Here is a 20,953-nt window from a genome sequence, read left to right as displayed (position 1 = left end):
TTTGTATAAGACAGTAATGTTTTTTTTTTTCATCTGTGAACTGCAAAGCCCCAATGATATTCATTTTCTCCAGGCAAAACTACTAATGTAGTTTGGGATCTTTTAATGTAGAATTGCAAATATACCGAGCATAAAAAGAAACATCTAGCAAATATACTGACATGAACAGACAAGACATTACCTGTATGTAAAATCTTTTTACTGAAAAACATTTATCATCAACAGTGGTGATCAAGAGTGTGTCTACTATGGAAGTCATAGGATATTGCTGTAACATTTTTGGTCATTGCTTGAAGCAATATAAGCTGGAAATCTGTGATACATACTGTACTTTGCTTCAGTTTGCAGATTCTACCTTATTCCTCTTATAATGGCTGAACAAGCATTTGCATGTTCACTTGTCTCACATCAATAGTACATTCCATCCTAGTTCAGCTCATTGGTGAGAATTTTGAACAATTGTTGAAGAGTGGATCAAAACCTAATTTCAGACACTTCCACCATCTTACATATACAGTAAATATCATGCTTCTTGCTTTTTCACTTGTGCATTTTCACATGCCTCCCTTCATCTCAACTTCAACCTTGGAGCATCTCATGTTTCAGCTGGCTCATCCTCCATTAGAAGAGGGTACAGTAATGTAGGTGTTCTGACAGTCCTGGGTTGTACAGTAGTTCTCCTCCGCATGGTGTTACCATCTTAAAGTTTGCTGTTCCAATCACATCTCTACTCCTTCATAATGATTTACCTAAACAACTGAAATTTCATCGGGGTTCAGTGTGTGTAATTAAGGGGTCCATGGCACAGCTGTGACTTGCTCATCTTGCTAGAAAGTACTTACTCCAGGAGTTGCATGTAGGTACAGAATGTGTCAAGTTTGGAAGAGCCCGCAGGAAGGGTGGCTATTGAGGTTTCACTACTGGATCAATATAGCAAAATGAGGGGAGGTGCACTTTGATGAAGTGGAGTTCTATAATGACTGGACACTCCAACCCAGACTATCACATCTGGACCTTAAACATCAACTGTACACAACAATTAACATATTAGTAACTTATTCTCACAATCTAATCAAAATCTATATTTTATTTCTAAAAAAGGCAGTGCATAAATGTTTAGTAATATGATTTTTTTTATTTCGGTATATTTTTCACATTTGCCTCCATCAGCATTAAAAATAAACTCATTTTTCTTGCAGTAGTTATATGCATTTGTTTTAAGCAACATGTTTAGATAAATTAATATGGAAAAAATAAGTGACTGTTCGATATATATCCTGACCTATCATCTTCACAGAAATCCCACATCGCTTGAATTTAATTAACTTCTTATATCTACTTCAAAAGCTTTCTTTAATACTGAAAGCATATTTTCCACCACTTTAATTTATAGTAGCAGTAGCATAGGCTTACAGGAATACATCACTAAAATGGTCAATTATTTTCATGGTTTTGATTAACCCAAAAGTAATCATATGCTATACATAACCTTATACTTTTTACCTCTTGAAGACTTTTATTAGAACTCAATCCCTACAAAAAATAAGCATGGATATATACTGTATAACACACACATAAACACACGGTGTGTTGTAAAAGCAAGCAGTGACTGTGAATTATGGGAATTAATATTCATTTGTGTTCACCATTTCATAATGCTTGAGGCAGAGCCATCTAAACAGATTTCAAATTCTGTTGAATATTCATTAGAGCCTGAAATGGGCTCCACAGTCAAAATGTTATTTGTTTTTCATTTTAATTTTCTCTTTTCATCATGGAATTAGCACCTGTATGTATATATATATAGATTTCATCACATCGTATCCCAATGAGACATTATTTAGTCAGTATTGACCATGATCCTCCTTCAGAGAAAATATCAGACTTTTTCCAATAGTCATCAGTGTTTATGCTTTAACTTACATGAAACAACAAGGCAATAACATGGAATCAAGTGTCAACTGTAGACACTTTAAGTCTTTAAGTTTGATTAGTAATGATTTTTTGTGGATTAATTTTTGAATGTCTTGTTTTTCCAGAAACAGTATACACAAGCACCATGTCTTCATTCTATTAATATTACCACTAGTATCCTATATATCTGAAGTGGCAGTAATTCAGAAGTTCATCCTTTCATTGCCTTTTGCAAACATACTTCTTTTTATGTTCATCCTATCCCTGACTTAAGAGTCAGGGGAGCATATTACCAACTGTCCTGCTCATCTCTGGAGAAGCTATAAATATTGTGTTTTATGACCTAGTTCATCCCAAAACTACTCACAGATATATATCTGCAGTGATAACAAGAAATATATAATTCTTTTTTTTAGCATACAAATATGATTAACAGTGTAAGGGAAGTACAGGCATTATAGTAGGCTTGGGAACCAAAAGCTCAAAAGAAAAGGATGAATTTCCTAGAGACTGCATGCCATTTATTTACTTACAGTATATATTTATTTAGAGTCGCATGGTGGCATTATTTCTGGCACTGCTGCCTACCATCTTCTGGATCCTGAATTTAAACTCCACTTGGGGTGTCTTCTGTATGTGTATTTACGTGCACTCCCTGTGTCAGCATGGGTCAGTCCAATGACATACAATAAGACTAAATTGGTGTGTTTATGTGCTACGCGATATACTGGCTTCCCCCCTAGGGTGAAGTCTTGCCTTGTGCCCTGTGCTTGCTAGGAATAAAGTGATTACCAAAAATGGATGGCTGTATTTATATTTAGAATAGTTGTAGAAGAACACTGTCTCAATAAGTCTTTGATTCAAACTCTAATAATATTTATTGTTGACTAAAGTATGTTTTTGTCATTGCCATTTGCTTTTAATACACTTAATACTTCAGTAATGGAACAGTATATTACTACTGCTGCTACTGCTGATTCTTTTGCTTAATGTAAATATTTTGGACAGTCTCATCAGGAAATTAATACTTTCAAAAAGCATTATGTAAAAACACACTCTCATGGTTGTAGATGTGGCCTAGATGCTGGTTAATTGTGTAGGAGGCAGAAGGAAGATCCCTAGTTCTGTCAAAAGTGACTTTTCTAAGTAGTAAGTCTGTTTCTATCTCTGTCACTATATTGTTTTTCCCATTCTGATGAGCAGTTTTAAAGACTGAATAAGTCCGATACAACATAGTTCTAGTAAAACATGACTGTGTCTTTAGCTTCCCCATGGAACTGAACCCTGAGAAGCAGTGAAATGAGCTTAATCATCACCCATTTTCATTGTCCTGAACATCTTTGTGCCAAAATCCTGTAAATATATAGTACATACTGTATGCACACTACATACTGTAAGTACAATGTTTATTTGCATATATATTTCGTAAACAAAAGCTACAACAACATATTACCATAAATAAGAATTACCAAACATAAAAATATTTAAATATTTAAAAAGCAGTTTTAAAGCTATGTAATAATTTCTTCTTCAGAAGAAAAAAGGCTTTCAAACATGATTCCAGGCTGAAATGCTGCATCATCTGATTTTATTGATTTGGTCATTCATATTTACAGCACAGTTCTATCAGTAACAACTAAATGCATTTATTTCTTCAACATGGGATGAAATGTACTTCACATCTTCAAAAGCAATATCTTCAGTGGTTGTTTGATGTGAGCAATGTCCAGTTTCACATTACGATTACTCTGATTTCTTGATGGCATATGAAATAAGTGTATTGCTGGTACTATCAGTGAAATGCACTCCAAAAATGCTGTTCAGTCTACATATTTATGCAGGAAAAACAGGACATCTTGTTGGATTATAGAAAAATAACATTTATTATTTTTTCACACATCAATTCTTAAACATTCTATTTCTGTTTGCTAAGTTTGCAGCTTCTTTCTACTAAACGAGCATACAGTACATAGTTAAGGGGTTATGGTGCAGAACTTGCCATTTCAGCTTGAATAAGTCAATAATTAGTATGGTCAGTTTTATGTACAGTATAATTATGCATTTGATGAGGCATTCATTCAGATAACATAAAATAAAAGCTAAGAAGTAGATCTTTATGAGAACATTTCAGATTTATTTCCTATGAGAAATAAAGCAAAAAAAAATACAGATTATTTTAATCCAGCAATAATTGAACAGTGAATACTCTAATTTGATCTGTGGCAGATTAGTAAATTTAATTGTGTTATGTTAGTGTTGAGCCATGTGATGGACTGGTGCCGTGTCCAGGCTGTACCCTGCCTTAGGCTCGTTGCTTGCCGGGTAGGCTCTGGCTTCCACCATATGGTATAAAGTGGTTTGGCAAATGACAGGACATGTTAGTGTTGAAAGGACAGTGCAGTTTATGTATAAATGGTTTTGGTTGTTATTTTGTGTTATTTGTCATATACAAAATAAAATATTACATTTTTGCCATTTTTGAGAAACTTCAAACAAAAGGTAGTAGTTGGACCTCCATTCATGTCAAATTCCATTATTTTTTATTTGGTTGCTGCAGACGTACTGTAGCTGGTTTCCTGACTGCAGTGCCAGCCTCTAAACCAACTTTTCACAGCTGCCTCTTTATTGACACTTTAATTTGTTGAGCTGTCTTCAGTTGAGGTGGAATTCTCAGATCACTTTCTCTGACTTCAGATACACACTCAATGCCATTCAGCTTGTTCTTTTGTGCTGCCCCCTTTAGAAATTTCCATTATCTTTCTTCTGGTCCTTTGTGAGCATCTTTCCTGACGTTTTCTCTGTATTTTATTACTGTTCCTTTTGACACTTCATAGAACAAGGAATAACCCTAAGTGGTTATAGGGCCATCACTGCTTTACTGTGAGAATTAACGACTTCACTGAATCACACTAAATCTTGAGAACTTTTTTGATTTGGCCTGAAGACTGTTATATCCTCAGTAGAACTAAGGAAAAGTAATTACAGCGAAAATAGACTGGCTTATTTAAATAAAGGATCTATTTACCTTGTGGGGATAAGTTACAGTTGCATATTCATCCAGTAGGTAATTCTCTTTGTGTATTAGTGAATATCACAGGAATTTAGCAGTATACATACTGTAGGAACTTACTGGCATCTTGTGGGTTTTTCTCTGTATGAGGTATCAGGAGAAAGAAAATGAATACTTGCATCTTTATTTTTGCTCCTAGTTAATGAGAAATTCATAGAAAACACACTGGTTTTACAGGAAATACAGTGCTCCTTGAAAGTATGTGAACCTTTCATATGTCTTAGACACATTATCTTAAAAACTCTTTTATCTGAACTTCAATACTTAATGAAGATAACCCAACAGTCACACATACAAAATCTATATAGTTTCATTGTTTCATTATTTATTAAATAAAACTTATAAATTATTTATTTAACAGAAACTCAATGATCCCTGTGTGAACCTAATTCAATAAGCAGTGGCACACCCTGTAGCAGATATGACACTAACCAAATATTTCCCATAGTTACCAATCAGTCTTTAACATCTGCTTTGAGGAGTGTTTGCCCATTCTTCCTTACAAAACTGCTTCAACCACACCAGATTTGTTTGCTGTCTTACATGAAGAACCTGCTTCGGGTCTTGTCATTACATTTCTCTTGGGTTGAGATCTGAACTTTGACTTGGCCATTCCAAAACACAAAATGTCTTCCTCATAATCTGTTCTTTGAGAGATTTACGGGAATGTTTAGGGTCATTGTGATGCTGGAGGATCCCCTTTTAGGCTCATCTTCAGCTCATGGACAGGGGGCTGACATTCTCCCCAAGAATATTTTGGTGTGACTGAATTCGTAGTTTCCTCGATGATGGCGAATCATCTGGGTCCAGTTCACAGTTCACAAACTTCCAAGCAGCACTGTATAAAGGATTCAGAAAATATTTTTGCAGAACACCTGAAGAAATCTGTAAATATTTGGTTCCAAAAAGTTGCACGTTTAAAGTTTGCAGGTGAATATCCTTGAGAACTTTGGCCTAGATCCATACAGAATTTGCTTTTTGGTGGTTACGGAGATGTGCAAGGTTGAACTGTTTTCATTACAAATCTCATACTGACAGGATGGGTTTAACATTATTATTTTTTTTAATCAAACTTGTCTGGATTACAAAAAGTTAACCTTCATCTTCCAAATTAAATGTATATAACATTTGATACGGAATAATGAAACCCATGTATATTGAGTAGTTATAGTGTTATAGTGCTGAGTAACAGTATTTAGTTATAGGGTGATTTGGCTTGGTTGTGGACAGCCTTCCTGCCATAGGACAAGAGTGCCAGAGTGTGGAGTTAATCAAGGGGCAGCTGCAAAGATGGAGAAAAGGTGAAAGAGGGATGCATGAAATGAAATGCAAAAAGATAGGGGTGTGTATGATATACAGAACATAAAATGAAGAATGATTTAAGTAGATATAGTACTGGGGTGGCTCTGTGGCACAGTGGGTAGACCTGGGGTGCTATCTGTGTGGAGTTTATACTGTATGTTCTTCTCTGGGTGCTCCCACGGTCTAAAGACATACTGTACTGGTAGGTTAATTGGCTTCTGGGACAATTGGCTCTGGTGTGAGTGTGTTTGTGAGTTTGTTTATGTGTGTCTGTCCTGTGATGGATTGTTTGCCATGACAGCCCCCCCACCTGCCCCTCCCCCTGCTGTGTTGGCTAAAGCAGTTAGAAAATGGATGGATGTAGTATTTATAACAAGTTTGATCTTTCATATTAATGCCCAGTAGCAATACTTCTTGTAATTAAGATACAGAAATGTTATTTATGGAATTGATGCAGCCTGGGGGCATGCTGGCGTAGCGGTTAGCACTGCTGATTCTCAATCCTGGAGTTGGGTACCTTTCTGTAAATTAGTACTTTCCTCCTCTGTTCACATGGGTTTTCACCAGGCGCTTCGCTGTACTCCCACTTTTCAAAGACATGCTACTCAGGTTGATTGATTAAATTTAAATTGTGCCCCTTGGGTGGGGGTAGCTGGTCTCTCACTTCACAACACGATCGTGAGAAAGTGACCTTGGTGCCTCTCTTCTCTGTAATTTTTTTACTGTATTCATAGTATTTCTGAAAAGAATAAGTGCTTATACTGTAATACACCGACTGTTAATTTTTTCTTTCTTTTCCTGTCCTATCTTCGTCTGGTTAGAAACAAAGCAGCTTTTCTTTGTCTACTGACTATACTTGGAGCATAACCTCCAAAATGATGACATTGTTGTGACCAACAGCATTGTTTTCCAAAGAGCGAAAATAAATATTCAATTTTAAATTCCTAGATATGCTGTAGTATATAGTACATTTTAGTGTATACTGCTGTCTGATTTATTATATTATTGGTAAATAAAGTTTTGTAATCTGTGTTTCAGTGAATGAAAAAATCATCAAAACCAAGGTGAAAAAAGGGAGAATCATGTCTAGTATTTCAAATACACAACCACTGGGAAAAGGGATCTGCCTCACTAAACTGATAGAGCGCAGATGCTCAGTCCATGCGCCAAAATCAGTGAAATCCTAAAAGGAAAAGCCAGACTTGTGTTTTAATCTTGGACCGGAGACTGAAAACAGTTTGGGGTTGATTTGCCTGACAGTGTCACAGTATCCCATTCTGCTGAGGCCAGTTCCCTTGCTAAACTGGAATCCTCAATGTTCTTCAGTTTGACACCTTGCACTGATTAGGTTCAACTTGTAGAAAAAGAATCTCAATAGATTTGGGGATAAACAAGGAAAGTCTTTCAGTGGCTGACACGCCAGTTTGAGGCAACTTTTGAGCAGTGTGTTCTGAAATGTTTAGAAACCAGAGGAAGAGTGTGGGGGTGGATGGGTTGGTGGTGTAACAGGCACATTAATTTAATAATCTCTTTTGTATTTCATGGTTGGCTTTCTCTTTATAAATGGGTCTGCCTAAATACATACCTTGCCAACTGCTTTATTTTCTTATTTCACTGTTAATTTGCAATATGTCAGTCAAAATCGGCATTGTTTTATGTGTACAGCATAAGTGTATTAAAGAAAATAGGAAACATTATTAAATTGCTTTGACTCTGCCTATTAAATATAGCCCTGTGCTGTTGATTGCAATAACCTATTCACTGAGTCTTCTAATTACATTTCAGGTCAACTGACTATGGAACCACATATGAGAAGCTTAATGACAAAGTAGGAGCAAAAACTATTCTGAATTACTTGTATGTCAGCCCTAATAACAAGAGAAAGGTAAGGCCCTTATATTTATATATTTACATTACCCTTGCATGCCATTCTGCCATGGTAGATTTATCCTAGGTCTTTTATCATTTTCTCATGATTTTACAGTGGCTAGGCCATTGCTTTTCTTTAGTTGTCTGTGTTTTCTCTATGGTTTCCTACCCCATAGAATGGGAATATCATGAAAAGGTGTCTAAGGAATGTCTGCTATGGTATCCCATTTTGTCCAGTGCCCTGCAATAGACAGGTGCCCAATTCTATCAGATGCTATCAGCACTGCTCTGCACCATGTGGTTCCAGGGCTCTATTTTGCTGTGACCCTTACCAAGACATGCAACTTTGTGATAATGAATGGATAGATTATTAAATTGAAATTGCAGATTTCCACGGTTCTTGCAATCTTTAAATCTTAATTACAAGATTTGAACTAGATGTGCCACAACAATCTAGCAATAGTTCCATTAACGCAAAGCTCTTAAACCAAGTTTTCTATTTCATTTATGGGGACCCTAATGGGATTTGTTGCATTTTATATTACCTTATTGCATTTCTTTGGAAAACTATTGCACAGTTTTGTCTTGTGCAATCAAGGGAAACCAAGTCAGAATACAAGTAATGAAAACTTCAGTAAGTCAAACTCTTTGTTTTGAATATGAGATCTTTTCAAGAACAAACTTTGAACAAACCTTGAAACTTGAATATTAACCTCAAAGAACCTGGCTTTGCAAGTTGAAAATTCATAATGTGCTATTCTTCTTAAAAATGCATAAGGGGAGATAATTAATGGCTTGTGTGTTTAGAATGCAAAGTAACATTTTGTTTCCATGTTATTTGATGGCATTAAACATTTTTTTTGTTATTAGAATAAGTATACCATAGGAAAAGTTCAAATGGCTTAGTGAATTTCAATGTCAAAATCAAAGGCAAAGGATAAGTTCTTATTTACAACCCTCGTTTCTATGCCTTCTCTTGGGAGATAAGTGGCAGCTGAGCAGTTAATTAGATACCCAGGAGTGAAGGCTGGCAATGTGACAGCACAGCCTTCTCTGTCTATTCTCCACTCCCTCCTACTCTACAGTAGTCATTTTCTCTTTGTGTCCTCTCTTTCTGCAGTCAAAAATCATTATTTCTTTTGCATGGTCGTACTTTGATCATGTTACAAACTGTGCTTCACAGCAAGTGGGACCCTGCAAAATGATCTTAATGCATAGCATTATTACTCCAATATGGACCTCCACCCTAACCTTTCTTTTGATATTGAGCCACTGCACACCATTGCTTTCATTTGTCTGAGCTGAAAAATTGCAGATATATTTGCTTTCTTATGTTGTTTTTTAATTAAAAGAACTTAGAATTTAGAAATAATTTTTGCTACATATGCAGGGGTATAGGCTGGGTATTAAAATATTTGTTTACAGAGGGATTCTTACAGTATGTCATACATGCACATTAGTGAATGTAGTGCTATCACATAAAGTATGAAAAAAATTCTGAGACACTTCTCAAATGGCAGCTTACATGTTTGCAAGCAAGAGTAGTTAATCTATAGTATGGGTTAAGGAAAATGACTGATACTTCATATTTTGAATATTTCAATTTCAAACCCAGTTTGGTTACTGAGTCTTGTGCACTTTTCTTTATATGACTGTACAGCTAAGGTTTTCTTGCTGGGTGACTTTCTAGACGTAGTTATTGATGCATAGTTCACACACTGGTTTTATTTGACAAAAAGGTCTGCTAAATTTGAAAATATTTATTTAAACAATGGCAGAAGTATGGACATGTGCAAATTAATTTTAATTTATTTATAAAACAATTATTTCTATGGTTTCAAATCCATAGATCAGGGACAATACCAACAATACATTGTTTTTGATTTGTTAAATTGTTTTTAGTCTAAAGATTTTAATTTTAATATACAGTATTTGCTGATTCAATAACAAAAAATATTTCCTTTCTAGATGAAAGTCATGACATGCTATAGTATTTAAGCTGATGATTTTTTGTGCTTGTTCCTGTGTGTGCATAACAGGGCTCTGCCTTTGTCTTCCTAGTTGCACCACTTATAACAGATCTCAGTGCTACATTAATTAAAAATGTTAAAACCTACCTCTCCATATATAAATTGACCCGAAATTGATGTGTATTGTGTCTATGCTGTTAAGAAACAATTACACCCTTGTGAAGCTCTGTTCCCAACAACAGGCAGGTGGGTGGAATATGAATGCTGCCTCAGATGATCTCCATACATCTGTGTTCAATGCCTTTGAATGGCCTTTTATCTTCACGCAACTCTGGAATGAGCCTGCATTTACAAATGTAAATGAATATTTCATGTCATCCATTTATAGCCAACTGGTGAAAACAAAAAAATTGACATTCCTCTTGGGGGCTTGTTGAAAACTATAATGAACGTGAAAAGTGTTAAAATGAGAATAACGAGAATGTCCTAAGAGCCATCTTTAGCTCTGTGTAAAACGAACAGTTGCGCTAAACAGAAGAACTTCATTATCACTTTGTCAGAAGCTGTTAATTAGGTGGATCCATTCTTTACCTTGCTGAATGGCAGTATCTTCTTTTAGCAATCTTGGCAGTTATTTTAAATGTTTTTTTCATTATTTTGTTCGCCCATATGTTATGCCTGGATTTTGATTTTGTTATTTTGGTTTTGAAGATGAAAATGTGGTTTGAAGATGTTCAGCCTCCCTTGACTTGAAGAGTAGTATGAAAAGAGTAATTGTTAGAGGTTACTCAAAGTCATTGACGATACTGTACTTCTCCAAGGTTCAAAAGATTCTGCTATTCCATCTGTTTTATTTGGTTTCATCATTTTGTGTTTTTTTCTCAAATACATATTGATTACACAATTCTTTTACAATACCCATCCAGATCATCTTTTGTCAGTACTCAGAAAGCGCAATAATTTCTCTAAAAAAGAATAATGCTTTTTATTTGTGTTAGTTGTTCCGATTTTCTGATTATCTGAACCAAGAAATAGTAAGAAAGTAGGTCAAAACTTATGAACTCATAGTAAAGTATTCAATTTCTGTAGGTTTCCAAAACCTACAGTGTGTCTTTTATGGACTTTCGGGCTTTGTTTGTAATGTATGGTTTGTAAAGATATTTAAAATATTATCTTAGATTTAGAGATTACAAAGTGCAGATTGTTGTTACCTCTTTTTTAGCTCTCTAGCACACACATGTTTAAAGTCTGACTTTGGTTTCAGGAAAACTTTCTAGAACATGACACTGATTGACTTTTCTCTATATACTGTACCTGGTAATCAAAGTTAAATTAAATTCAACTTAGTCCATTCAAAATGTTTAACATTTGAACAGTTTAACAGCCTCAAGAACCAGCCTCCTAATTTCCAGGGAAATGTGTTCTGTGTACGTGATAAAACTGTTGAGATGCACAGACCCATGTGATTCACCAATCTGGAAGTCCCCAGGAGTGGAGTTCTAAGTTGCCCTGTTAAAAACCGTGGATGAACTGTATTTAGCAGTGTACTTGTAATCTGGAGTCTTTGAAAATGTCTCTCAGAAAGGCACGCAAGCATAAGTCCAGTAGAATCTACATCTGTGCAAAAATAGAAGTCAAGTTGAATCAGCTGGGTGCTGCACAGAATATGCTTGGTGGTAATGTGGTGGAAATGAACAACCTTGCACTGAAAAAAAAAAGAAACATCTGTCAGCCCTTAGGCATAATCTGAGAATGTCTGTAATAAGCATCAGCGCTCAGTAGGGGAAAAAAGAAAAACTGGATAGGAATAAACAGTTGCGTGGCACCGAGTTATTTTGAGTTTACTCCTGGTTTTAAGTAAGTGAACTTTTTATAGTAATGATAAAAATAATAATAAACTATTTTAATCAGTGCCTTTAAAGGTGACTTTTCAAAGTGCTTTACAGAATGACAACAAGAACAAAAAAAATATACAACATATGTACAATGAAAATACACAATGAGAGGAAACAGTGGGTGGGGTACTGAATACAGTAGGAGGGGTAAAGAAGAAATCCAGTTAAATAAAGGCTCTTCTATAAAGTTCTATAAAGTTTTTAGTCTAGATTTGAAGGAGTTTAGGGAAGGTGACTCTCTGATATCCTTGGGGATGGAGTTCCAGAGGTTTTGGGGAATAACAGGAGAAGGTACTGTCACCCATAGAGTGCAGACAGGCTTGGGGGACAGACAGGAGACCAGAATTAGAAGAGCGAAGGTTGTGAGGTGGGGAGAAGGACGGCAGTAGCTCAAACAGGTACTGTGGTGCCAAGCCGTGTAGAGCTTCATAGGGGAGCATGAGGATTTTGAAGTAGACACAAAACCTGTCAAGAAGCCAGTGCAAGGACTCCTGGATAGGAGTGATGTGATCACTTGCACTAGACATGCTCAGGATACTGGCTGCCGAATTTTGGACATATTGGAGTTTGTTCAGTGTGAATTTAGAAACTCCAGAGAGTAGAGTATTTCAATAGTCAATTCCAATGGAAGAGTTTTTCAGCACTCAGAAGCATATACAGTAGCAACACACTGAAGATGATACTTAACTTGGTTTAAATGCTTAGATTTGCTGGCCTTCAGATAATTTGATCTCATGTGATTGAGGTCATGAGATCTTAAAAGCTGACAAAGTGGAAACATTTAAATGCTGAAAAGTAGGGGGCTCAGTATTCCTCATGACTGGGAGCTGGGCCCTCATGGGTAGAGTAAGAAGAGGATGACTCCCTTGACTCCCTGAGGGTCATTTGAGAGGTGCTGCCTCGTGAAAGGGAGCTACATGTAGGACCTCAGGGGATAGAAATGGAAGAGGAAGACTCCCTTGACTTCTTGAGAGTTGCTTTGAGAGGCGCTGCCTCATGACTAGGCTATACCCTCAGGTGATAGAAAGGAGGAGATAGCCCCTTGACTCACTGAGAGTCGCATGAGAGGCTCTGCCTCACAACTGGAAGCTAATCCCTTAGGGAAAAGAGAAAGAACTTTAGTGTCTTTGACCAGGAGAGTTTGTGAAGTGCTGTGAAGTTGTCGAATAACAGATTTTATACGTTTCAAGGTGATATTTGTGTGCCATTTATTATTTAAAAATGATTACATTGAAAATTTGTGGTCAGAGTTGGATTTAGTCTATCTATGCCTTGTGGTTGAATTCCTCTGTTCCTGTATATTTTCCACCAAATATTCTTTCTTAAAAAAAGTAGAGGTGTTACCCTGGTGTCCTGGCCACATTTCCCATTGGCCTTTACCAATCATGGTCTCCTAATAATCCCCATTTATGAATTGGTTCATTCTGTTCTACTCCCCACTGATAGCTGATGTATGGTGAGCGTACTGGCGCACTATGGCTGCCGTCACATCATCCAGGTGAGTACTGCAAGTTGGCAGCAGTGGAGGGGAGTTTCCAGAAAAGTGCTATATAAGTGTGAGGAATTATTATTATTTCAGTGAGGCAGGCATGTTATAGAAGTGCAATGCCTGTGCAGTACAGGGCAGAGGGAAAACAATGACCATTGAGCTTTAAACTACTTGTACTGTAGGTAAAGAATAATTGATTACAGTTAAGTGTCAGGACCGAAAATTGTTGACGATGACTTATTATTTTTAACCTTACAGAAGTATGTCTCATCTTCTCTTTTAGTTATTAAAAGTACAGCCTGATCTCTTTCACAGGTTTTTTCTTGTTGTCTATTTCCCCATAATTTAGATCTGCAGTGAAAGAGGTCAGCTGAGCCAACATAGTAAGCAGGGTAATTAACAGTCATTGAACAATCACCCTATTGCTCTTTTCACTTTCTTCTTCAATTGATCCTCCTATTGCAACAACCTTCGTATTAGCAGTTTAATTAACAAATTGTTGTTGATGGTCATTGGTACTGTAATTTGTTTAATTGTTACAGACTTCTAAAAATACAGCTTTAAATCTTGTTTTTTTTCAAAGCATACTTTCTTGTTATTATTATGTGATTGCTACTGTGAATTTTGTTGTGCAAAATAGTATGCTTCTTTTTAAAGGCAATATAAACATTGTATATTACCTTGATTTTAGGATTTAATTTATGACAAATGTATGGTCCAAGTAAATATATTTTTCATCTTGGAATATTATTTTCTTGGCATTTTTCCTCCCACCCATCCATGGCTTTCTGTGTGAGTCCTAATCTCCCAAGTTGTTTTGACATTTCATTGGACAAATGAAATTGACATTTTTATATCTTTGGCAACATATTTTTTTCCGGAGGCATTGAAATAAATTCAGTATCCCAACAAAATCATGTTTTCCTTAAGTACAAAACTGAACCAGCTTTGTAATATTATCTTGTTGTCCTTCAATACTCAAATATAAAATGACAAATGTGTTATTTAAGATGTTTTATTGTATAAAATGTGTGCAAGGAAAGAGTTATAGTTTATATTATTATCAATACTAAAAAATTAATCAAATAGGATTAGTACTGTATATACCTAGAATCATATTTATTTCAGTAATGTATGAAATTTAGTTCAAACAAAAGCTAAGTATTGGTGATCATATAGTACATACGGTATAGTACAGCCCAGAATTTTCCCATTTGCTACCCTTATATTCCACAGCAATAGGGTTAACAATGTCCCTTCATGCTTACAGATGGAATGCTGGAATGCTTTATATCTTATATTCCAATATGAAAAAAAATATAATGAAAGTCATATTACTGTGGGTCTTTCATTAGAGCAAAGTGAAACATTTAAACAAATTCTATAGTATTTATTTGAGACATATGAGCTTGCCCATCTAATGGATTAATGTTAGTTTTAGCTTTGACAATAATGATAAATGACTAATTTAAATATGAAGCATGTTGTTTAACAGATTGTAAAGACCAAAAATACATTGTTGTGTTCATATATGAAAGCAATGATGTGTGTGTGGTCAGGGAGCTATTATGTGTGTCACAAAATAGTAGAAATCTGAAAAGTTTAAAAAAAAACAATTATTATTGTGGTAGTTCACAAGCCTTTCACTAGTAACAGAGCTGGCATCATTAGCAAATACAGTACAATGATGTAGGTGACTACCGTAGCTCTATGTGGAAGAGATTCATTCCCAGATTTTACACAGTTACATACATACATTGAATACATACATTGAATTGAAAAGAAGGCCACTGTTATTCTCTCCAAGCCCTAGCTTAGTACCATTTAAAGCTGCAAAAAGACAACTGTTATCCAACTTGTGCAGTGCAGTGTCTGTGAGGAGCACTAAAAAACTAGAATAAATAAATCAATAAAGAGATGAATCCTTTATTTGTGTTTACTGTATTTTATTAAAAGGCAAGTTTGTGCCATACAATTGTTCAAATCCCGGCTTGTGAACTTTCTAACCCTGATGCTCGGCTTTTACTAAGGGAGCAGCCCTTCATTAAAACATTCCAAACCTACTGTTGACATTTACAAACCTCTCATTCAGCAGCCAAGCCTTGTTCCCAGTCAACTGACCTGAGCCCTAGGCTTCAATTAAGCGTTCCTTTTCTCCTGTGTTAGATGAATGGTTAAATCTCGTTAAGTCCTTTTTTCTTGCTGACATGGCTGCAAAATGATATATCTTCAGTTCAAGAGTAATTGGCACATAACCCACATTGATCTTTAATAAGCAGTAACTTTAAACTCCTTTTTCTGTACACACAAAGGGAATAACTGATGAAAACATAAATGGCATTAGGCAAAATTGTCTGTTGTGCTATAGGCGTGTTCATGAAACATTTAACATCTGTTTTTTTATATTATTCTCTCAGTGTCAAAGAGGGTATGCACTTTAAAAGTGTTTGTCAGGTGCTTTTTCACAGGCACTTTTTAACACAAAGAAATGCTTTCAATTATTTTGAATAACATTTTAATACGGCCATCTATTAGTAACATGAAAGGAGTTTTAAGGCTATTAACATTAGGAAAAGGGAAGGTCTTTTTTTGCTCATCAAACACTTGTTAATTCATTCTGTACTCTCTACATCCTGTTGTGTTGAAGACAATGTAGGGGGAGTGCTGCTGCTGTTCTGCACACTTGGTGCTGTTTCTGAAGGCAAGCCACTGCTTTTGAGGTTTCCTTCTATTGTTATGCATCATGCCTCCTTTGGCCTATCTCTTTTTCTCTCGCCACATGGTGTCCATTGAAGGTCTTCCCCAGGAATTGCAGGAGGTGGCATTCTGCGTACATAATCAGCCATCTCCATCTGCTGTGATGCTGCTCTCCAGGCTTGTTATTCTTGGAGTTCATTTGACTCTGTGGCAGCATGACGTTTTTAATCTTTCTAGTAATATCTTATCTAATATCTAATATCTTTCTTATAATCAACTTTATTTTATATAGCACTTTTAAAGGTGGCTTCTAAAAGAGTTTTACAGATCAAACGCAGCAATAAAAAAATATGTACAATGATAATACACAATGAAAGGAGACAGTGGATGGGAGTACTGAATACAGAAGGAACACAGAAGTAAAGAACAGAACCAGTTAAGTAAAGGCTCTTCTAAAGAATAAGGTTATTAGTTTAGATTTGAATGAGTTTAGGGAAGGTGACTCTCTGAAATCCTTGGGGATACAGTTCCAGAGGTTTGGGGGCATAACAGGAGAAGGCACTGTCACCCATAGAGTGCAGACAGGCTTGGGGGACAGATAGGGGACCAGAATTAGAAGAGCAAAGGTTGCGAGGTGGGGAGGCGAGGTGAGGAGGCCAGTGCAAGGACTCCAGGATGGGAGTGATGTGATCACGTGCACTAGACCTGGTCAGGATTCTGGCTGCCGAATTTTGGACATATTGGAGTTTGTTCAATGTGTATTTAGAAACCCCAGCGAATAGAGCATTACAATAGTCAATTGCAATTTAAGTAGTTTTAAAAGACATTAGCAACACACTGAAGATGATACTTAACTTGGTTTAAATGCTTAGGAGGTTGAACTATGTCTTTGTTTGCTTTGCTGTTTTGTGTGTTCACATTCCTCCCACTTTCAATATCTGTTGACACATTAGAAATGTCCATTCTTCTGATGGAAGGCATGTTGTTCACTGTAACTGGGTAATTCACCTTGGAATTGGTCTTCAAGTTGTTTTCCCTTTATTGATGTTCAGACTAATGCCACTTACTGTTACTGTCTAATTTCCATCTTCTATTGAATGTCCTGGTATTGGCTGGAAGGAAGACTAATATCATCAGTGTAATCCATTCCTTCTTGCATGAATGTCATTGTCTATGATAAGTCTTCTATTTCTTGTCACTTGTTTCATCAGCCAGTCCAATGCAAGAATAAAAAGGAATTCTGACAGAATGCAACCTTGTTTCACTGACATGTCTATCTTGAAACCTTGTTAGGTGCCTTTTCTACAAACTCTTTGATTTTGAAATACTCATAGACTCTCTTGACCAATTTTGATTATAACTATATTTTAATCCAAATCATCTGTGATTGTGCTAAGTTGGTCAAACTATAAGTATTTTGTCTTATTTTTTACATTACATTATTCATTTAAAAATTGAAAAATGTAAACATGAACTATTAAGACCTGTTTAAATAGTTAAGACAGTTCAATTAATTAATTAAAATGAAAGCCTTCCATATACGATTAAGCTGTTGATTTTTTTTTTACCAGTGTGTTCTCTTATGTGTCTTCTATTTGTAGCTTCATCCAAGATGTTATTGCAGTCAAATTGATTTAGTTTTTTTCTTTAGGTGTACTGTTAATTTTGTTTCAACTCTTTTGACATGTTATACCCTATACTCTTGAGTTTCAGAAGTCCAGAACTTTCATTCAAGTGCATTATCCTAAAATGTAAAAATGTAACAAGTGTGACTTAAACAGAAGGAAACAAAACAAATTCTCATTATGGGTATTTTTGATAAATTACCCACCTGTGTCTGTTTATAATAAATGGCTTGGTAGTAACTATTTGGTTAGGAAATTCATAATTAGTAGGTTGAGGAGAGACTATGTTCTGTATGCTGATGATGCTTGATATATCATACCTTAACTACGGCGTTTCTTTAAAAATCAAGAAAAGACAGGAAAAAAAGCAAGCAGATCAATTACATGCATCAATTAGCACCAATGATTAAGGGCTCAGTTGGGATGAAAACTTCCAGGAACAGTGGTCCCTTAGGACCAGGATTGAGGAGAACTAATTTAAAACAACCTGTAAATCCTGGTTAACTATGAGTCTCAAGTGCCAAGATTTGGTCTGAAGAATGATAATTTTTGCTGGGGTTTTTTTCGTTCCTTTTCAAGGGAAAATGTAACTGGCTCTTGATTAGGTCTATAAATTAAGTCAGTCACTGAAATCGGTTTTGTGGTCAGTGTTATTAATGAACAATGTTAAAACACTATTTTAACTGTTGATACTATTTTATGCAATATGCAATTTAATTTGTTTGCCAAAACAGTGATGCATACTGTCTAACATTTATAATTTATATATTTTTAGTGCAGTAAACAGTGCAGCCACTAGATGGTGGCTGTTTCTTTCTAGTTCTGTTCAACTGCAGGTTTTTGTCAAGAATTTAAGGCACATCATTATGCTGTGTGCAGGGAAGTATGCCAGGTTGAAGCACATTTTTATTCTTTCAACAGCAATATGCAGTACCTTAATTAGCTGTCCTAATCACATTTAAAACCTAGCAGCTACAATGTGTGCATGCTAATTCCAGAGTATGCTCTGACTTTATGCCACCTTATTGTTTAGCTTGTTCAAGTAGCAATTTGGTATACAATACATTTTAAAAACAGATACTACATGAAAAAGGTTGAGTTACAAAATGGCAGAATGAGAATCTCCTTAAGCATCTCCTTTCCTGTTAGACAAAAATATAATTCTAAGACAGCTGCTAATTTATCAATATTTTTTGAAACATTCATTGAGCATAGACATCAAGAGTGTGAGTTTAGCTCATAGCCATTCCTATGTGTTTCAGTCCTACAGTACCTCTCCACAGGTGAAGACTCATTTTAAAGCTCTTTGCCTACTGTATGTGGTCACTGAATTTTTATTGAATTGCTTCATATTTTAAAATTCCAGTAAACTGTACTGAGAAAGTAATGCCAGTTCAGAAAAAGAAGCAAAATAACATGCTTTATCTAACAAACTAGAAATGTATCTTCATTAGTTTAATTCCTTGAGATTAAACCAAATCGTAGTTATAAACATGTCTAAAACAATTTATGGTGCATTATTTTATGCTTTGCTTTTAAAATGCTGCCAATTTATTTATTTTGCCAGTTACAGAAAATCTGTATCTTTATCTAATCTGTTGTTACCGATTTACTAAAGCTATTTTATGACAGATCTAGCCTTATATAATTGTAAACTAATTTAAACAAAGCCCACAGAGAAATACATATTATACACTTGATACAGTATGTCCAGTTGAGAATCGGACATGATTGTACCCCAGAATGAAGTTCCTTGTAGTGTTATTTACAGGATGTACTGTACTGTATAGCAAGGTTTAAGATTGTTTTTGTAACTTGTTCATCCTTCAAGTTGGCAGAAGACACAATTTTAATACTCACAGAAATAAAAAAATGAGATTAATTTAGCCAGAACTTTAGTTTTGTGATTGCTAAGTACAAAATGCAAAGTTCAGCTGAATTGTAAGCCTTTATAATTTTTTGTTTGGCTGATGTACAAGTCTCTGCATGAAGCAGAACACTGTAGAACTCTAAATTAGTCTTCCTTTTCATAATGCCATTGTCACACTCATCTTAATTTAGAATGAGCTTCTAGTTTTCAGAAGTGAGAAATGCTGAGAGAATTAAATTGATTCTCTTCCCCATAATGCAGGTAATTATTCAGCAGAAGAGAATATACTGCAAATTACCTATAACACTGGTCAGCAGACTCATCAGAATAACTTGCACATGTAACTTAAAATTTAGACTTCAAAATTGTGTTGTCAAGATTATGACAAAACCAAAACAGTGAGTGCTTTGCTGTTTTCATTTTAATAGCCAGGACAGTGGATAAATGCATACCAATTGATTTATGTATTCATTATTTTTAGTAAAAGCTGCCACTTTATCATATTCTGTAGAACCTGTTTTGCATTACATGTGGGATGCAGTGACAAATATAAGTTGATAAATGTCAGAAACCCATAAAGTTGCTGCAAGAGGAGAGCTTCATCTTACATTTAATAGTCAATGAAATGCTTTGAACAAAAGAGCCCACCTACTTGGCATTTTCACAACATTCATCAAGCAACAGACTGGCCACATTAGTTTAAAAGACTTGTTTGGAGAGAAAAAATGAATACAAAATAAGAAGCTTTTTCTTCTCATGTTCAGGTAAACTGTTAAATCTGCTTTGCTGAAACCAATGTTATTGATAAAAATCTTCCTGTGACTGCTGGTGCTGAGAGAGATATGATAAGAGAATTTTAAGTTCCATTGAATTTTAAGTACATTGACTATCAAGAATTTAGCATTTGCTAAGGTGCACTTTAAAAAAATAGCAATAGCATTTATTATTACTTTGCATTCCAGAGCCTTGATTTCTGTGCTTGTCATAGCCTTGTAGGATTGAGATTACACCACAAAAAAGACTTGGAATCTCAAATTGAATGGTAAGGAAATGTCATCAGATTTTCAAAACCTGATGGAATCTGACAAGAAGGTAGCCTTTTTCTGTGTAGAGTGAAACATTTACAGTATCCTTAGGGCATTTGTTCCGAAATGAAAGTACTATGCCCTATTAGTTCTTTTCTAGTATAGAAAGGGGCCTGGCAGGACTGTGACAGAAGAGTTCTTCCTGTTTCTAGTCTCCTGTTGTTTAT

General features: G+C 35.5%; 1 protein-coding gene across 2 annotated transcripts in view; it reads left to right on the top strand.

The window, feature by feature from the left end:
* sorcs1 (sortilin-related VPS10 domain containing receptor 1) overlaps nt 1–20,953 on the top strand; it is a 237,195-nt gene that overhangs the window by 145,269 nt on the left and 70,973 nt on the right. For both annotated transcript variants that reach the window (XR_015939582.1, XM_088635728.1), the window contains exon 3: nt 8,072–8,171. Coding sequence is in view for 1 of the 2 variants with exons in the window: in XM_088635728.1 (XP_088491854.1) it covers nt 8,072–8,171 (100 nt within the window). In the remaining variant the exon portion in view is untranslated. The remainder of the gene's footprint in view (nt 1–8,071; nt 8,172–20,953) is intronic.

This window comes from Lepisosteus platostomus, chromosome 6 (genome assembly GCF_059453375.1).
Source record: "Lepisosteus platostomus isolate fLepPlt1 chromosome 6, fLepPlt1.hap1, whole genome shotgun sequence".
Classification (NCBI taxonomy): Eukaryota; Metazoa; Chordata; class Actinopteri; order Semionotiformes; family Lepisosteidae; genus Lepisosteus; species Lepisosteus platostomus.
The sequence above is the reverse complement of the archived record's forward strand: the minus strand, read 5'-3'. Positions and strand labels throughout refer to the sequence as shown.